The following is a 17,744-nucleotide window of genomic DNA, read 5'->3' as shown; positions in this document are numbered from 1 at the left end:
GCACATTCATGTGAGTTTTGCCTTCACTCAGATATGCTAGTGAAGGTCTCCACCCCCTGCAAAAATTTCAATAGCTTACCTATGGGTATTGAAGTCATCCTTGCACTCTAACATAGGTGCAATAATTTGCTTATCTTTCTCAAATATTTTTATATTTTTATCTTTACTTGTTTTTCTTTTTTTAAACTCATTTCACTTCTTATAGACTGGTATCTGATTATTGCTAATAAGTTCAAGCTAGTTTTTGATATTCTGATGTCATCCCTGGTGTCTGCAGATGCCTTTTGGCTTCTGGGGACAGTGTGTCCACTGTGGTACACCTCTGTGCACAGCTGTTCTGCACAATGCTGCAGGCTGTAGCCTTGGCTCTCATCTTCCAAGAGGTTGGGTGGACAGTCTTTTATTTAGTGTGGAGGTGAGGAGATCATATCTGGGGTTTGGCATCTCAAGCTGAGGGGATGTGGCAGTGCTGTACGCCCCTCCATCAACTGGCACTAGAGTCCCAAAGGTCCAAAGGCTCGCTTTTGGGGAGCCAAAACTGGGGAAGGGAACTTAACTGAAACTGTTCTCAGCACAGGTATTGCTGTGGTGAGTCTACAGCACTCCAGGTGTTTTTTCAAATAGAGTTTTCTTCAAGTACCTGTAAATATTTTTCCTATCAGCGTAAACAAACTATTGGCGAGTTAAAATTTAATGAAAACTGTCTCTTTAACTCCAAAGTACTTTATTTATTTGTTTTCATTATCCTAATTATCAGCAAGTAATCCAGTCAAGTACACCATTCAGGTGTTCACAGTGGCTGTGAGACTTGGGCAAAAGTTTCTTGGCACACTTCTCCGTATGACATCAGTTTCTACAGAGATCACAGGCTTATACAGCAGTCCACATTAGAAGGGACTTTGAAAGATTATCTGGACCAGCCTTTTGTGGAAAAGGGTGCTAGCTGAGGTTGAAGCTTCCCTCCCTGTTAAAGTCCAAATGTTTTCCCCAGTGGCCTCTCCACCATGGCTGCCCAGTGCCCAGGAGGTGCTGGGGAGAGCACACGTAGTTCATGAGCACTGCTCAAAAGCAGGCAGCCTGTCAGGATCCATTCCATCAATCCCAGCTGTGCAAAACTGCTGAGAAGGTCTTGTGCTTTGTGGAGCAGTATTTAGTCCGAGAGCAGAAGGGCTGACATGTTGCAAGGGAAAGACTGTATGTGCGAGGGTGTGAGATGCATTGCAGTTATGGGCAGGCAGTGGGTACTGGCAGGCAAAATGTTTCCTGGGATCATGGAGGTTCACCCTTATCTGTATTTCTGGGCCATTTTAGGCTTCCCAAAGGAAACCAGTCAGCTTCTGAGGATCAGTGTCCCACAGTGTGTATGGGCCTGTCACCCAACAGCCTGCCCTGGAACAGTCCTGCAGCTATCCCCACACAAGCTGCACTGCAAACAAGGCTGAAGTCCGGAGTTGGGAGTATTCAAGGGCATCGCCTCTTTTTGCTTGTGCAAAGCTCCCTGAGCTTCCTAGTTTTCCGGAGGTTTCATGTGGAGCATTGTTCTGTGCTTACATGTTAGCACCCTGTGTCTAGCATTTGAAGCAGTGGCACCTTTAAAAGAGAAAAAGAGCATTGACACTTGGCTTTTTGCACTTGTGTGGTGTAATAAGTAATCAAAGCAGCAGTAGGGTCCATGGGGAAAAGAAGGTACATCTCCTGGATTCTTCTGGTGATGGGAAGAACTCAGGGTCAGAAAAGGAGTTTGAAGGCTCTTCCGAGGCTCCAGAGTAAATTGCATGGATGAGCCACTCTCAGCTGTGTGATATGAACACAAACACATCTCTTGACATAAGCTCAGCTCCTACCTGTTGGTTTGCTGGAAGGGATGCAAACAGCCTGTGACCAATTCAGAGCCAGGTGAGAGCAATAGAAGGTGTTAAACTGCTGGGCTGGGTCCACCTGGACACGCCAGGAATTGGTGGTCCCAGCTGGCTCCACAACTTAAAAGGCCAGAGTAGGAGCAGGTGCTTCATGGTCCTCAGCAGGAGAGCAGGATGGGTGTTGTAGGGCAGGCTAGGCCTGTGTGTGGAGCTCTGTTCTTCTGGGGGTTGCTTGGTCCCTTTGCTTTGGTTGTGGGGGCTCAGGGTAGCTTTCTTGATGAACCTGGCCTGCTGGCTTGTGGTCCAGATAGCTTGCAGCTCACCTTACCCGTGGGCTGGGAAGGGAATGTTTCCTTTGTGCTGACCGCTTGGGGTAAGTGAGGGCGATGTCAAGGGGCCTTCTGGCTGCTGCTGTCTTTACACAGTGCAGAGGTATGGCTGGAATGAGAAGAAAAGGGCTGGCTCTGATGTGAAGTGCTAACAGCTTCAGTGCTTTGTGTGTGACTTGGGAGCTGATTATAAGACCCAGCCCTCATGGGCAAGGTTTAGGTGGCCCTGGCTGCTGGGTTCCCTTGTGTCCCTCTGCTGGTTGGGACCCTGTTTCCTACAGAAAGTTGGGGTTGTTGCAGGTCCCTGTTTTTGGTGTGGCATGCTGAAGCCCCTGCTGCTGTCTGCTTTTCCTCTAGACACTGAGGGGAAGGCACATGCCCTGCACAATGACTCTGGCTGTGGGCTCTGGGTTTCGGGGGCTCCAGACGGCTCCAGGAAAGTGTCAGTCTCCTACACCAGCTGCTATGTCTTTGAATGGGTGAGTGACCCCAGGGACCCTGCTGGGGCTGTGCTTACTGCTGCTCTGGCTGCCCTGACTGGTGTGGTTCTCCCCCAGGATGGCAACTACCTCATGATTGTGGGGCTTGAAGGCACAGGTGCAACCGGGCAGAGGGTTCTTCAGGAAGAGAAGCTGCTCAGGTGCCCTGTGGACCTTCCTGGTAAGACTCTGACAGCTCCTTAGGAAACCCTGCCTGTGCCTAGTGGCTGCTCCAAGTCAGCCTGGGATTGGGAAGGGGAGCTCATGGCTGCCCAGGAGACTCCCTGGGGAAGGATGTGGATGCAGGAGCCCAGCTTGCTGGGCACTTGTGCCTCAGCCAGCTCTGGGCCGTGTGTTTGACTCTCACCTGAGTCCATGAAACTTCCCTTGATTTATATGCAGAGTCATCAGGACAACTTACACCACTGTCCTCTCTGTTTTTGTCACACACACACACATACCCCTACTGTTCCTGTGCTTTCTGAAAACTTATGCTACCTCTTGCAGCCCTGGATGCCCCAAGCAGCAGCGTCTGCTCTGCTGTCCGCAGCCAGGACCGGCTGCCCTGTGCCTCCTCCCCTGTCAGCCAGGGAGACTGTGAAGCACGGGGCTGTTGTTACAACCCCAGGGACAGGGTGAAGACTTGCTACTATGGCAACACAGGTAAGTGTAGGCCCCTGTTCTCCCCTCCTGGAGGAGCTGCTGGCTGGGAAGCTTCCTTTCCTTGGCAGAGCAGGGTTGGTGCATAGCAGGCCCACAGGTGGCTTAGGGTTGTGGTTTTGGCTGTCAAGGGATACTGCCTCATGGAAGTGTCCAGTCACTTTGATTATTGCAACAGAGCTGGCTTTAGGGCCAGGATCAGTGTTACTGTGGGGCACAAGTCTATAGAGCTGGCTGCAGTTGCACGTTGTTGTGCTCAGTGTGTGCTCTGGGGCTTAGAGGCAGGAGGACCTGCAGGACTTGCTGCTCTTGTCTCTGCTGTGATGCGTAGGGCTGTTTGTCCCTGAACTCAAAGCTGACTGTTTTCCTCCAGTGACAGCTCACTGCACACCAGATGGCCGGTTCTCCATTGCTGTCTCTCGGGATGTGACCCTGCCACCTGTTATCCTGGACTCTGTGCGTCTGGCCAGTGGGCCAAGTGCTGGCTGCACCCCTGTAGTGAAGAACAGTGCCTTTGTTGTGTACCAGTTCCCACTTTCTGCCTGTGGCACTACTTTTCAGGTAAGAGCTGCAGCTGTCACCAGGCAGGACTGCGAGCTCCACATAGACCTGGAGAAGCCTGATGTGGCTTTGGCTATTTAGTGGGCACCCTACAGGCTTCTGGAGGCCAAACACCGTTCTGCAGCCTGGCTTTACTGCAGCCACAGTGCCTGGTCTGTTGTTGCAGGTCACTGGAGACCACGCTGTGTATGAGAATGAGTTGGTGGCATCCAGGGATGTGAAGACTGGGAGCCTTGGCTCTGTCACTAGGGACAGCACTTTCAGGTAATACTCTGGAGCTGGGACTGCTGCTATGTGCAGCCTTCCTGGAGGCGTTCTTGCTTGTTGCAAGTTCTGAGCTCACAACAGGGACACTGGTGTAGGGTAGGGACTGGCGTGTCCCTGATTCTCTAATCAGAGGAGTAAAGCTGTTGCTGATCAGTGATGCTACAGATTGCAATCTGAACTCCAGGGAACTTCTAGTAGGTAAAAGGAAGTGTTGGAGGGGAGACTGGGACTATAACTAACTTAAGGAGATCATTAGGTTGCAGCCTTGGAGAAAGGTAGATACTCAGCATCAGAGTGAACTTGCTTGACTTGGGGTGTTCCTGTTCTACCAGGCTACATGTCCGCTGTAGTTACTGGATCACTGGGAGCTTCATCCCCCTGAGCGTTCAGGTCTTCACACTGCCACCACTCCCTGCCGTGTCCCAGCCGGGTCCTCTGTCCTTGGAGCTGCGTGTTGCTTCAGGTATGAGGTCCATGCTACTTGCTCTAGCTTCTTGGGGTGGGACTCTGGTCTTCACTGGGTGTTAAGGGTCTCTTAATGGGTGTACCTAATGGGTACTGCTTTTCCCCTGCCCCACTAGGGACTTAATGATATAACTATGAAGGACATGCTCTGTCTGATTATTTGTGCTCTAAAATGACTTGTTTCTTCTCTCCCAGATAAAAGCTATGGTTCCTACTACACTGACAGTGACTATCCTGTTGTGAAGGCTCTGAGAGACCCTGTTTATGTTGAAGTTAGGATCCTTCAGAGAACAGACCCTGAGCTGGTTCTGGTCCTGCACCACTGCTGGGCCACTCCAAGTATCAATCCCCACCAACAGATGCAGTGGCCTGTGTTGGTGGATGGGTAAGTGTATTGTAAATAGCTTTGGGGATCAGGGGAGTGATATGCACTTAAATTTCTGGCCCCTTTCTTAGGTGCCCTTATGCAGGGGACAACTATCAAACACAGCTGGTGCCTCTGAGTATTGCCTCAGGACTACAGTTCCCATCGCATTACCAGCGTTTCACCCTCTACACATTCACCTTTGTGGACTCCATTTCCCAAGAGATGCTCTCTGGACTGGTAAGATGGTGTATTGGTTGCTTAGCTCCTTCCTCAGCAAGTAATATGTGAACAATAAACTCATTCATGTCTGAGACTCTTCTTGTCCTTTTGGTACCTGGGAGATATCTGGACTGAATCTAACTCCATAGTACTTAGGTGATGTTCACCAAATCCAACCAAGCAGATATGGAGTAGCCTAGAAGCAGGGAGGTCAGCTCATGTAGCTGACCCAATCAGCCAAAGGGATATTCAATACTACATGACAACATACTCAGGAATGAAAACTGCAGGGATTTTTCTGATTAGTCTACTGCTCAGACACTGGCTGGACTTCCCTCCTGCTGTGGGAAGGGGTGTGTGAGGAATTGCCTTTGTATCACCTGTCATTTAGTTTTTGTTTTCTCTGCTCCCACTTCCTCCACTTATTAAACTTTTTCCTCTTAAGCCACAAGCTTTCTTGGTTCTGCTCTTCTACTTCTCTCCCTGTCCTGCTGGGTGAGTGAGTGGTATGTGGGTGTTTAGCCGCTGATCAGATCAATGTACCACACTGAGATATCTGCCCACAGATACTGGGTGATTCAAGGCTATGTCCCCTTTCTAGGTGTACCTGCACTGCAGTGCCTCAGTGTGCCACCGGTCTGCGCAGGAGTCTTGCACCACCGCTTGTCCTGCTGGAGCCAGTAAGTGTCCTAGCCTTACTGCATCCCCATCCAGAGGGGCAGCAGGGGTCTAGGCTCCCAGCTAGTAGGAGCCCAGCAATGGGCTGGATCCCTGGTACAGCTTGACAGGCCCTTCCTGATCCCTTCCACTGAGGAAGGGCTCTTGCCCTCGTGCCAAAAAGATACGGGGTCTTCAGCCTGTTAACTCTGTTCTGACTCATGTGGAAGGCTTGGCCATGTGGTGAGAAGGTGAGCTGGACAAAGTGTGCTGACCTTCATAGTTTAGTCATCTTGTCACCTAAGACTTTCCTGCTATTCCACAGGGGGTAAGAGGAGTGCTGACCACAACATCCAGGATGGTGCTTCCCATGTTTCCAGCAAAGGCCCTGTTATTTTCCTCCAGAATGAGCTAAGACAAGAAGCTGCTGTGGATAGCCTCAGTAAGTATGCAGCACAGCCAGGCTGGGTAAGAGGGCTGTTTTCTCTCTTAACCAGAGCTTTGTTTCCCCTACAGGAGCAGCTGTGCTTGCTGCAGCCCCCTGGGCTCTTGGCTTTGCTGCTGTGGCAACTGTGGTGGTGGTAGTGGCTGCTGTGCTGAGGTGGAGGAAGGTGCCTGTAGCACATGAAGTCAATGCACTGCAATAAAGTGGCTCCCAAACAGTCTGTGTCTGTGGGTACCTCCTTCTGCTTGGCCTGGGTCATGAGAAGTGGAACAGGGGTAAGCCCTGGATGTAACTTTTTTTTTTTGCAAGACAAAAATGATTCTTGCAAGAGCTTTCCAAATGCTCTTGAGATAAATGCATCTCACTTTCTGGCTGTTCAGCTCTGGAATTGGTGCTAACTCTCTCCTTGTCAAGAAGGAGCCCCTGTTGTGCCCTGGGAAGCTGCAGGCTGAACCAGGAGCGATGCTGGGTGGGGTCTGTGTTTGTCAGTGGCTAAGCTAGCCTTTAGAAGTACTTACCAAAGTGCTTATCTTGGTTCCTCTCAAACACTGAGCATGACTGCTATGAAACTAATGCAAAGCAGATTCTGCATGTGCACTGTCTTTTGGGGGGCATATAGAGCAGCTGTATGGCTATAGGGAGGACTATCACTAAGTTTAAGCTGTCTTTTTTCAGCAGAACTGATCTCTCCTGGTATATCTAGGACAGGACAGTAAATGCTCTTAGTCCTGACTTCTTTTCCTGACTCTAGTTAGGACAAGAGCAGATGATATTCTCCTTTAAGTTTTGTGGGAGTGAGTGGGTGGTATCACAGGCTGGAGAAATCATCAGCTGGGGATAGGTCCAATACCTTCCTCCTTTAGGGAGTGCCTCTTGCAGTTAAATGGTTTTGGTACAGGTGGAGCTCTGTCTGGCAAAGCAGTGCATGAACTCATAATGTGCCTCATGATCAGTGTTTGGCAGCCTGTAATGTTAATTATCTGGGCAATTGAATGAGTAGTGCTTGCCACACCTCTTCAGTACACCAGTCAGGGTCCTCTTGCACTGCTCTTAATTGCATGTGCTAGCTGATATCTACAAGCATGTTCTGGGCTCCTACTGGAGCCTTCCCATGCATCTGTAAGGCATGTAGTACTTGTGCAGAAAGCTTATGATAAGGTGCAGGGTGGTTGGTTGAGGAGAGGGCAGCGCCTCCCTAAATACTCTGCCCTCTATGGGTTGCTGAACTGACTCAGAGTGGTGGGACTTCAGACTTCACTTCAGGCTTTGTTTCTTTTTTCCTCTCTAGGTGTTTCCTCTCCTTTGCTGGGTCTCACTTATTCTCCTTGATTTGCTTTCTTTAAGTGCATGTGATTTCTTGTGTCAGCACCTTCTCTAGCTTACTGTGAATGGAGATAACACGCACCGACTGGCCTCAGGGCTGCTTGTCCTCAGCCTTTGTCTCAGTCACAGGCTGTGCCACCCTCCTGAACAGAACAGCTTTCCTTCATCTGAAGGGGTCTAAAACAATGCCTACAGTGACCCACAACACTTTTAGTTCAGCTGTACAACTATGTGGTATGGAGCATAGGGTCAGTGCTGCTAAACTCCTTCCATCATTGCAGCTGTGGTGAGGCCAAGATCATGCTTTTATTCATGCATTTATTTATTGGTGTTCACCAATAAAACATCTGAAACTGGTTATTTTGTAAGTGGTGCTTTTTATTACATTGTAATACAAGCATAGCCTGGAGTGGAGAACTATACAGTATGTTACATGTTATAAATATTTCTGAAAATACATGAATATATTTCATATAATGCTGTAATTAGAGTGCTAGTTTATCTTATTAAAAAAAATTATAAATGAATGGGGTGGGGGAATGGGGAAATACCAGTCCATGACTGTCTTAAAAAAAAATAAGTCCAGTTCTGCACTGATTCACATTCCTCATGGCCTCTGTAAAGCTGGAGACATAAAGGAGGGTGTAAGTTAAGGCAGGATTTTTAGCCCCCTGTATTTATGGAGTTATACAGACTATTCACAGAATAATCAAGTTATAAATCTTTCTAGCTCTGGGTGAAGCTAGCAAGATATACAGTGAATAACCAAGTCTCACAACAGCAGCTACAACTAAGGACAACTGAAATATTATATGCAGCACCTTTTTTTAGGGTGCTAACTGAGTCAGCATGGACCTGTTTGTATATTTGTTTTTGAGATAAGTAACAACAATCACAATGAACTTCACCTGTGAACTGTAGGTGTGCTGAGCAAGGGTGACCTGTTTTTCCAGTGAGCAGCAGCTCTTTGCCTCATGTTACCACCTGCTACTAGAACTGGGACCAGACCAGCCTTCTGGGGCTGGGGTACTCTGCATCTCAGGAGGAATCCTGCTCTGGCTTTGAGAACTTCAGGGGCTCCAGTTGATCTGGGTGAGCAAAGGGAAGCACCTGCTACTGAAAGGCTAAGCTTGGTGAAACTGACCCACTCCTGCCAGTGTCTCAAATCTTCCGTTCACAGGGAAGAATGGATTGGAAGGGGTTTTAAACAGCAATTGTTTGACTTCCAATTACATTACAATTAAGGGCAGTAAATCTCTTATCCCTTTAATAAGAGGCTAAGTTGGCTTATTTGAATCTTTACTCCATGTGCATGAATTGTTGTGCTACTACCAGTAAGAGCTGGTGAGCAGTTCACTGCTCCCATGGGACCTTCAGAAGCAGGTGCTGTCTGTCCTCTGAGTCAGATCAGTGGGCACACAGCAATAAGGCAGCCACCAAGCAGGGCCGCAGCATTACACAGAAGTTAACAGACCCAAAAGAACAGCCCTGGGGAAAAAGGCACAGATTATAGAGGATGTATATATTTGAACTACTCATCCTTGCAGCTCTGCTCTTTGAGAAGATGAGTATCTTGGCCTGCCAGGGAGCTGGGCTGCCCGGGAGCTGGGCAAGGTGCTGCCCTTGGTGTGCCCTCCCATCTCTCAAAAGGCCTGTTTCTGCAGAGCCACTCAATATAGTGACTTCTGCATAGGCTGCCACTGAAGTCAAGGGGAATCTGCAGAAGGTGCAGCCCCAGGGAAGTAGAAGTTGGTGGTGGATTTGGGAAGGGACCTGAAAAAAAACTTACATCTTTTTTTTCCTGTTGGATTTGAGTAAAACTGCAGAGCTAGCAGGACGCTGCTCTGAAGGAAGGAACTCTGCTGGGGACAAGCAGATGGCAAGTTGAACCCCCACAGGAATGTAGCTGCCCATCCCAGCAGCATCTAGCAAGGAGCCCCTGACACCCCCTGAGATGCTGCTGTCTACTGTGAGGCTTAAGTTTATTTCAGCTGGAGGTGGTCCCCACAAAGCTATGACAACTTAAAAGCTTCAGCATTTTGGGCAGTTCTGTTCTGAACTCAGATAGGAAGAACGGTTACCAAATCTCATTTAAAAGTCTCTGCTGATCATACTGCCAAGATGTGGGCTGCAGTTTTTGTCTGCTGCTTGATTCTGTGTGTATATTTCAGTTTCAGGAATGAAGCCGTATGTAGCTGAGCACGTGCCTGTCCTCGGACCTTTCTTCACCTCCCCCTTCCTTCTTTCCCTTTCAGCACTCAAGTCAGAGTTGCTCTGTCAACAGCTGGAGGATGCATGGTGCACAAAGCAACCCCAGACTTTTCAATTTTGCGTCCATTGCTGCTCTCACTTCTTTCTGAAACAGAAACACATTGTGAATGTGAGAGATAAGAAAGGGGTTCTCTGCATTTACTCAGTGGGCTGAGTTGAGATGGAAGATGAAGGTGAGTCTGTTTTGATAATGGGCAGATGGTTTCCCAAGACATGTGGTTGGCTTATTATTTGGGGCCCTTCTGACCGAGTGCAGATAATTGAATTTTCTGATGCACCTCTTTGTGCAATGCAAAACAGCTGTGTGATACAGACTAAATGACTATGGTTGCCTTAAATTGACTACCTTAAAAAAAGGGGAGGAGGGAAGGTGAGATGTCTTCCATTAATACAAAGGTGTATGGGCCAGTCAATTTGAACTTCAAGAATCTGTCCTGTTCCTGCCTTTGCATGTTGGAGGATGTTTGGATGAAGGAACAGAACTGTGTTATTTCTGTGCTGTGTGGAGACAAAAAAGAAAAAAGGAAAAAAAAAAAAGGCAAGACCTGCTGCTTTACCTATTTTACCTTGTTCCATTTGATTCAGGTTATCAGAAAGGCCATATGTTTTCATTCTTCGTGTTTTGCCCCAGAATGATCATGGAGTTCCTCTCAGTTTTCCTCAGCTCTGAAGTTATAATATCTGGCCTTAACAAATAGAAAAATACAATTAAAGTTGACGGTAGTCAGAACACATGGTGGTGCTTTTAGTATTAATAAGCCATGCATATGTACCCAATGTCCAAGCAGCACCCAGAGCAGCTTTCCCCCTCACCAGTCAGAAATTCCAAAACAGATGCTGTCCAGGCACTTGTGGCAGCATCCAGAAGGAGGGGGAAAAAAAATCTGTTTTCTGCATAGCTAGAGGTCAGGGAAGAGACTGGTGGGCAAATGTCACAGGGAAGTTAAAAATTCTGGCCTGAAGGAGTAAATAGGAAATAAAGAATTTTAAAGAACAGGACTAAGCTAACTGCTGTGGACTGTCCCCATCTTAATTCTTTTGTTCATTATTTATTGCTTCCAAGTGCAAGACATCCTGTTTGGTTTGAGCTTAGGCCTCCAGGACTTAGGAAAGAGAAACCTCTTGGAAAAGCTTTTTTTAACCTTTATAAAAACAACTGCTGTTTAAGAAAGAGGAGCTGTGAGCTTTTTTTAATGCACTACTTCAAATCTATTCAAAACTATTTATGGATAGATAACAACTAATAGCTGTCTTAAACTTGAAAAATTGTTCAAGTCAAAGCTACGACTGATGTGGTGCAGACTTTTATTTTGTAGCTACTAATTTATTTTCTTTCTAATCTAAATGTTGTAGTATTTTTGTTTCATTGACATATGTCTTTTGCAGTGAAATCGCCCCATTTATACCTTGATGCTTTTCTTTAATCCTTTGGCTGCCTCTGAACACTGAGATCTCCCTTGGTAGTAACCTTCCCTCTGAAGAGCAGTCTTCAAACCTGTGTCTGCAAGCTCTAAGGATTTTTTCAGCCTTTATGCTGGGTAGTTCTGAACAGGGTTTTGTCATGTTGGAGTTGTGCTGCCCTTCCTCACTCACTTTGCCCTAACCACCAAGTAGTTGTCATACAGCTCTGAGCTTTCCGTGGCCGTCACGTTGAAACTAACATCCTTACCACGAAAGATAGCATACCTTGAGGTTAGCTCAAGCCCACGCAGCTACCTTAAAGCTGCAACTCCCATAGATAAATAGATGGATGTGTCTGAACAGGAATGCCAGGCTGGGATCGTCCAAAGCTTCCTAAATTAGATCCTGCCCTAGCAAGGGACTGTGGGATAGCATCAGTGAAGCTCCTGAGCTCAACTGCTTTTATCAAGATGGCCGGGATGAGAACAAGTGCTGGGCCAGGCTGCTTCCCAGCTGCAGTCAGGATGAGCAGCAGGGGACTAAAAGTCTCCTCTGTCCTCAAAGGGAGCTGGGAAAAATAAGGAAAAATTAATTATTTATTTAATTAAAGGAGCACTCCAGCTTGACGCTGGAGTTCTGGGGATTGGTAGCAACATCGATCTAGCTAGAGACAATTTCACATGTATTTAGTAGAGTCAGATAGACTGGCAATAAATGAGCTAAATTTATCAAGGTGGGCTCCAGCAGAACTTGCAGCCCAGATTTCACAGACTAGGCTGGCTTCTCTGTTCTGTTCAGAACAGCAGCAGACTGTGTGATTATTTAATGAAGGTGAATATTTGACCTTCTGATGCTCAGCTACCATTTGAAAACAGTCTTCTGTCACTAAAGCCAGTCACAGTGGAAAGTGAAAAATTATTTTCTTAGGGGTCGTTTGAGCTGGAAGTAAGCTGCTTGCTCTTTGTGGAGGGTTCATTCTGCAATGACTTGAGGAAGAAATCTACTTTTCTGCTGTGTGTCAGATCCGGGTCTGCGTACTGTTCATAACACTGCGATCAATAAATTCATCAGCTTATTCTGGCCCTCTGTACAGAACAGACTTTGCTTTGAGGTAGTATAAATGCTAGCAGGAAAAAGAAAATGAAATGAAAACCTGAACATGTTTGAAACAATGTGTGAGAAACCACTGAGTCTTGTGCCAGTGTGTTTACCTTGGCAGGCCCCCATCTCTCCCTCTGGAAGAACCAAATTCTCTCTCTACTATAAGAATTCTTTTGTGGATGTTTTTAAAAGAAATAAAAAAAAACAACACGCACAAAAAAACACCACCCTGGAGCAGATCATTCATCATAAACAGAGTGGGAGCATGAAAGGGGATTTGCTTTGACCTAGTTACAAAAACAAAAACAAAGAGACTTTCTCTAATTGCCTGAATGACTCAAGTGGGACTGAGTGTCAAAAGCAACAAATCTCTGCTTCCTTCAGAGCTATATGCTAATACAGGACACTGGGCTCCTGCCTGCTCCAGTTCAAGACCTCGTGCGATGTCTCCGAGCCTGAGGAAGCCTGGGTAAGCAAAAGCCAGCCAATTCCGTATGCCTGTGTGTACAAACAGGACCAGGAGCCAGGACAAACACATTTCATAAATTGTAACAAAGACAGTGGCTTTAAATGCTGAGACTATCAGGACAACGCTTGCTTTGCCAAGAGCTGTAGACAGGTACTACCGTAGGAAGCACCTGGCTTTCTATCCAGCAGCATTTACAGGGCTGTCACTGATCCACAAAGGCTTAACCTTCTATTTTAAATGAGTCAGTGTAGCTAGGTACCCAAAATGCTATTGGAAAAAAAAAAGGTGCCCAGCTTTTCTGGGCACCAGCGAAAAGCCCAATGTCAATGCATTGTTACTGCAGGACATGGGCTGGAATCACAGAATGGGTTTGGTTGGAAGGGGCCTTAAAGCTCACCTAATTCCAAGTCCCTGCCATGGGCAGGGACACCTCCCACCAGATCAGCAAGGCAAGAGCAAATAGAGAACAGAGATAAGAGAAGAAGAGGGAATAGAGGAATTTAAGGGGTATGGGCAAGGAGTGTATGCGGATGTGTCAGAGAAAGCCATTTATCAGCTAAAGGAAGCAGTCTGGAAAATTCAGTGTGCAAGATCTTTGGGTCTTGAAGGTCAGTTCCAGCCAGGTAAAGAAATTTCTCTTTGGAGTCTCATTCTCCAGCCTTCCCATGACAGTTTTAGTCGTTCAATATGCATGCAAAAATAACAAAAGAGATTTAGGAGCTACTGGGGTGGCCTTTTTTTGTGAGAGCATTGATTTATCTAGCCTGTAATTGTCAGGCAGGGAGCCCTGGCAGCATCCTCAGCCCTCCAGAGGAAAGGCCAAGCAGGAGGTTACAGCGACAGGACTTTTCTGAAGCCCAAATAAAGTCTCAGTTTTTCATATTTAAGAGGGAAGGTTCACAAGAGTTTGAATGTTTTCCCCAGCTGGTTCACCATCTATTTTAGATGGAACTGTTTGATCTCTTTCTGCTTTGTGTTTCTTTCAGTTTCCCAAACAATGGGAGGAAGCTTGCCTGTTACGTGTGTTTGGGCCCCAACTAAGCTTTTCCCAGCTGGAAAAATCACTCCATGAACTGCAGAGGTGTTTTTTTTTCTTCTTTTTTTTTTTTTTTTCCCCCAGCTGTAATTACAAGATTCCCAATTCCCTTATGAGTCTTGTAAGGTAGGAACAGGCCATCCAAGGGGGAACAATGGGACATTCCTGAGTGCTTAAACAACTGCCGTTTCCCCACCATCGCCCCCTCTAAAACCCAAGGAGGGCTTAAGCACATCCAAGCAGTTCCCCTCAAGGTTACTGAAACCTCAGCTGAAAAAACACAGGGAGGTGCCCAGTTCTCTATGTAATGCTCCTGCTTTGGTGAATAAGATACCCAAGCTCTTCCTGTTACCCGCTTATGTACACAAATACCACAAATCCAGCAGGCCAGCTGGGAGGACTTGGCAAGCAGGCAGAGTATCTGTGCAATGGGTGGCTGGTGGTGCTCTTGTCATCTCCGACAAACACGGTGCTGTACAGCTCAGGTGCCAGGATATGACCAGCCCAGCAGACAAAATTCCCTGAGGGACCAGCACAGATCTCCTAACAGAAATAGTAGTTAGGCGATGGAATGGCTCTGGCTGGTGGTGAGCGGGGGTGAGCACCTCCTTTTGGGTACCCAAATGTCTCCATTATTCTCACACAGGTAACATCAGGTGGGATTTTAGAGTGCCTGGGCACTATGGAAGCAAATGTGCTGGCCAGGATCCCCATCCGTAACAGAGAGAAGGTAAGGAAGGGTCTTCTGCTCAGAAAAATGCAACAACCAAAGGTAAATCTCTCACCAGGTCCTCTCACCACCAAGTGAAATCCTCCCGCAGCCCTGCCTTACCTGTACAACTGTGGGCATGACCTCTTCAGAGCAGCAGAGGACAGCCCCAGCTTGCTCTGGTTTCGCAGCCGTGTCTTCCTCATGAGATCTCTCATTCTCCCCCAAGCATGGCTCTCACCCTAGGGAGCAAAAAGAAACCATAACTTGAAGGACCAGAGGGAGGTTGCTGGCCACCTTACAATACTTTGGGTACTCCAGGGTGATGGGAAGGGCTTCCCACTCAGGATATGTCCCTAGCAAGAGCCTCACTCCTGACAGAGCTGGTGCAGCACTGGGACTCCCCAGTTTTGCAGCTCACCGGTGCATATGGTGCCATGCTTTCAGCTGCTTTATTTTGGAGAGATGGGAAGAACCTTATTTTTAATTCAGCCTAGGTTGTCTGGGGTTAGGTCTCACAAAGAAGATTTTAACACCCTGCAGTGGAGCCTGGTAGCCAGCCTGTACCTACACGGGGCACAGTGGAACAGGATGGGTCAACCATCAGTAGTAGTGCCCTCCTTGTATTTGTCCCATATCATTTCTGTGCCTAAGGCCCTGCTGTTCCTTCTGACTTCACATTGCAGAGAGTGAGAGCACTTCACTGGAGAGTGTTGAGTAGCTGCCTAAAGGCACGTTTTACCTTATTGTTATACTGTACTAAAGGAAAAGAAAAGTTGTTTGGTTTTCTACCTACTTATATGCACCCCAGGAGGCAGAGGTGGGGGGGCAGTAGCTTTACATAGCAAACAACCCAAAAAAAGCAGCTTGGCTCTCTTCTCCTTTCTGTTAGGCCAGGTGCCTTGGTATCAGCCCTTTTAAAGGTGTCAACTTTTTTTTGCGGACCATGAATTAGAAGAGATCAGGCCTTTGTTTCTGTGTCACGTCTGCAAGCCACAGCTATAGGGCACTTACATTTGAAATGCTAATAGTGATTATCAGGAGGTCAAGGATTCTCATGAGGCTCTCCCTAATGTTTGCTCTCTTAGGACTGAACTCATTTAGACTCATGAAATCAGAAGTAACCACGTATTAAATTTTTTCAATTTCTTTTTTCTATATTGTTTTAAATTTCCTAAAATAATGGTTGAAAACCCTGGGAACAGAGTGAAAAAGATCATGTCCTAGGGCTAACGTGATGAGCAGAAACGATGTCAGTGCCCATTTCAGTGAAGTTCTCAGTGGCATTGTCACGTTTGGTGCATTGTCTTGCCCTGTCTCGAGGTGCCTTCCTACTATGCCAGCAGCAGAGCCATTCCTCCGTGAGTTGTGGGCACCTCAGAGCACAGCTTGGCAGCTATTGCAGTAATTCCTGAGGCTCTGCTAAGTTTTCAGGTCAAAGCTTCAGATGAGGTCAGTGGCTCAGCTGAAAACTTCACCACTGTTTTTTGTGCTATTGAGTTAATTGCCAGTAAGTGGGACTGTTTACTCATGGAAATATCAAATCTTTGTATTTGTTACTAGGATTAATGCAAGCTTTGAAGGCCTCAGCAGTTCACTTGCTGTGCTGGTGTCCCAGACAAGCCAGCACTGCTAACATCAGAGGAAGCCTAAGCAGTTGCCTGTTCCTGAAGGCTAGCTAGCTGGTTCCTACAGTGGGAGTGGGAGAACAACAGACCGAGTGCAGTAAGTCATACTAAGGACACATGCGGTCTGTTACTTTGATAGTAAACTTTCTGGGGTCAGTGAAGCTCTTTTGTTTTTGTGAAATGCTGTGTGCTTCAGAGGCTTTCTCCATGGCAAAGCAGATACAAGTGAAATACATTACAGAAAGGTATTACATACCAAGCAGTTCTTGCTGGTGTCCAGACCCTAAAAACAAAGGGAAATAAACTGGTAAATAACATGGCAGTGAGACCACCTCACAGTGCTCGGAACAGGCTGGGCTCTGTTCTCATCTCTGCCCTAGGCTTCACCCATGGCCTTATTCAAGTCCTCTATCCCTTTGTGGTTCTGACCCTCACATGTGCATGACAATCTCTTCTTTCCTTTACCTTTTGCCTCTCTTTTGTATTTAGACTGTCAGTTCATGTATATAGCACCTTGATTGGCGTGGCAGGACCCCCATACAGTGCTGCAGCTGTAGAAGGAAAGGGGGCACTCCATGCTGAGAGTACAAAATGCAGGAGCAACAATACCAAGGTGTGGTGTAAGAAGACAGTGCTAAGATTCAGCGTACGGAGTGTGGATCTTGATTCTGAAGTCCTGTGAAGCCATCATGGGACTGTGATGCATGAAATAATGCTAAAATCCAGAGCTTCGCTAGACACAAGCACTGAGCACCTTTCAGGATTCATCTTTGACTGGGTTCCTGAAGACCATCCAAATGTTCACAACCCATTTGCAACTTTGGGTGGAAACTTCATGAGAAAGTCTTTCCCGTGAGAGACCTACTCCTTCCTTTTTCCTGTAGAGCTGGGAATACTCTGATTAGGGATTCTGCCCTGGCATTTTAGCACTTCTGATCCCCACTGGAACAGCAAAGTGCTGAGGCAGCCACAAACAATGGGAAAGAGAGGGAGAGGAAAAACATTCGTCCTGGCTTCCTTGGAATTCAGCGATAGGGTTTCCCTGAAACAAGCTTTGGGGGCTGCTGTTAATTACACTGATATGCAGCCAGTCTGGCAGTAAGTGTTGCCAGCTATGGACTGACACAGAATTTTTTATATGGTAATGAATGTGTGCTTGGTTTATCCTTGTTAGCAGCAGTAGTGAAGGCTCTTACAACTGACTTCATGCACCAAAGTACCTGGAGTTAGTGAGGGCTAAAGCCCATGTTGCTGCCTGCAGTGCTTCTTTCCCCTGAACCAGGTACCTGTTCTGTGCCTTTCTTGCCGCATCAGCATATCCTTCATCATTATTAGATCAGATACATACAGAGCACCCCAGCCCACGCAGCCCCAGCTCTGGTTGGGAGCAGGCAACGTTGGCTTGTTCTCCTGGTACCTTGCTCTGCACTTGTGTGAGCAGAACTTCTCCCTGCTTCCCCCACCGACCCCACTCGGAGCCTGGCTCCAAGCTTATCAC

The 17,744-nt window shown here is 47.2% G+C and overlaps 2 protein-coding genes across 2 annotated transcripts in view; one reads left to right on the top strand and one right to left on the bottom strand.

The window, feature by feature from the left end:
- Positions 1–2,033: 2,033 nt before the first annotated feature.
- Positions 2,034–6,510, top strand: ZP4 (zona pellucida glycoprotein 4). The gene is made up of 12 exons (XM_032191160.1): positions 2,034–2,232; positions 2,546–2,667; positions 2,746–2,848; positions 3,175–3,330; positions 3,701–3,888; positions 4,055–4,152; positions 4,488–4,618; positions 4,816–5,005; positions 5,077–5,224; positions 5,808–5,886; positions 6,189–6,305; positions 6,380–6,510. The coding sequence occupies exons 1-12, from the start codon at positions 2,034–2,036 to the stop codon at positions 6,508–6,510; spliced, it is 1,662 nt and encodes a 553-aa protein (XP_032047051.1).
- Positions 6,511–9,329: 2,819 nt separating this feature from the next.
- LOC116491634 overlaps positions 9,330–17,744 on the bottom strand; it is a 29,368-nt gene continuing 20,953 nt past the window's right edge. The window contains exons 6-9 of the mRNA XM_032191770.1: positions 16,503–16,529; positions 14,742–14,860; positions 10,469–10,588; positions 9,330–9,987 (exon numbers count right to left, since the gene is read on the bottom strand). Coding sequence (XP_032047661.1) covers positions 10,492–10,588; positions 14,742–14,860; positions 16,503–16,529 — 243 coding nt within the window. The 3' untranslated portion in view covers positions 9,330–9,987; positions 10,469–10,491. The remainder of the gene's footprint in view (positions 9,988–10,468; positions 10,589–14,741; positions 14,861–16,502; positions 16,530–17,744) is intronic.

The sequence above is a fragment of the Aythya fuligula genome, chromosome 7 (assembly GCF_009819795.1).
Source record: "Aythya fuligula isolate bAytFul2 chromosome 7, bAytFul2.pri, whole genome shotgun sequence".
Classification (NCBI taxonomy): Eukaryota; Metazoa; Chordata; class Aves; order Anseriformes; family Anatidae; genus Aythya; species Aythya fuligula.
This window is presented reverse-complemented; position numbering and strand designations above follow the sequence as displayed.

Excerpts from the sequence above, each read along its gene's own strand:
- ZP4 (XM_032191160.1), top strand. The coding sequence starts at position 2,034 with ATGGGTGTTGTAGGGCAGGCTAGGCCTGTGTGTGGAGCTCTGTTCTTC. Across the intron at positions 2,849-3,174 it reads GTGCCCTGTGGACCTTCCTG|CCCTGGATGCCCCAAGCAGC; the intron begins GTAAGACTCTGA and ends TACCTCTTGCAG. Across the intron at positions 4,153-4,487 it reads ACTAGGGACAGCACTTTCAG|GCTACATGTCCGCTGTAGTT; the intron begins GTAATACTCTGG and ends CTGTTCTACCAG.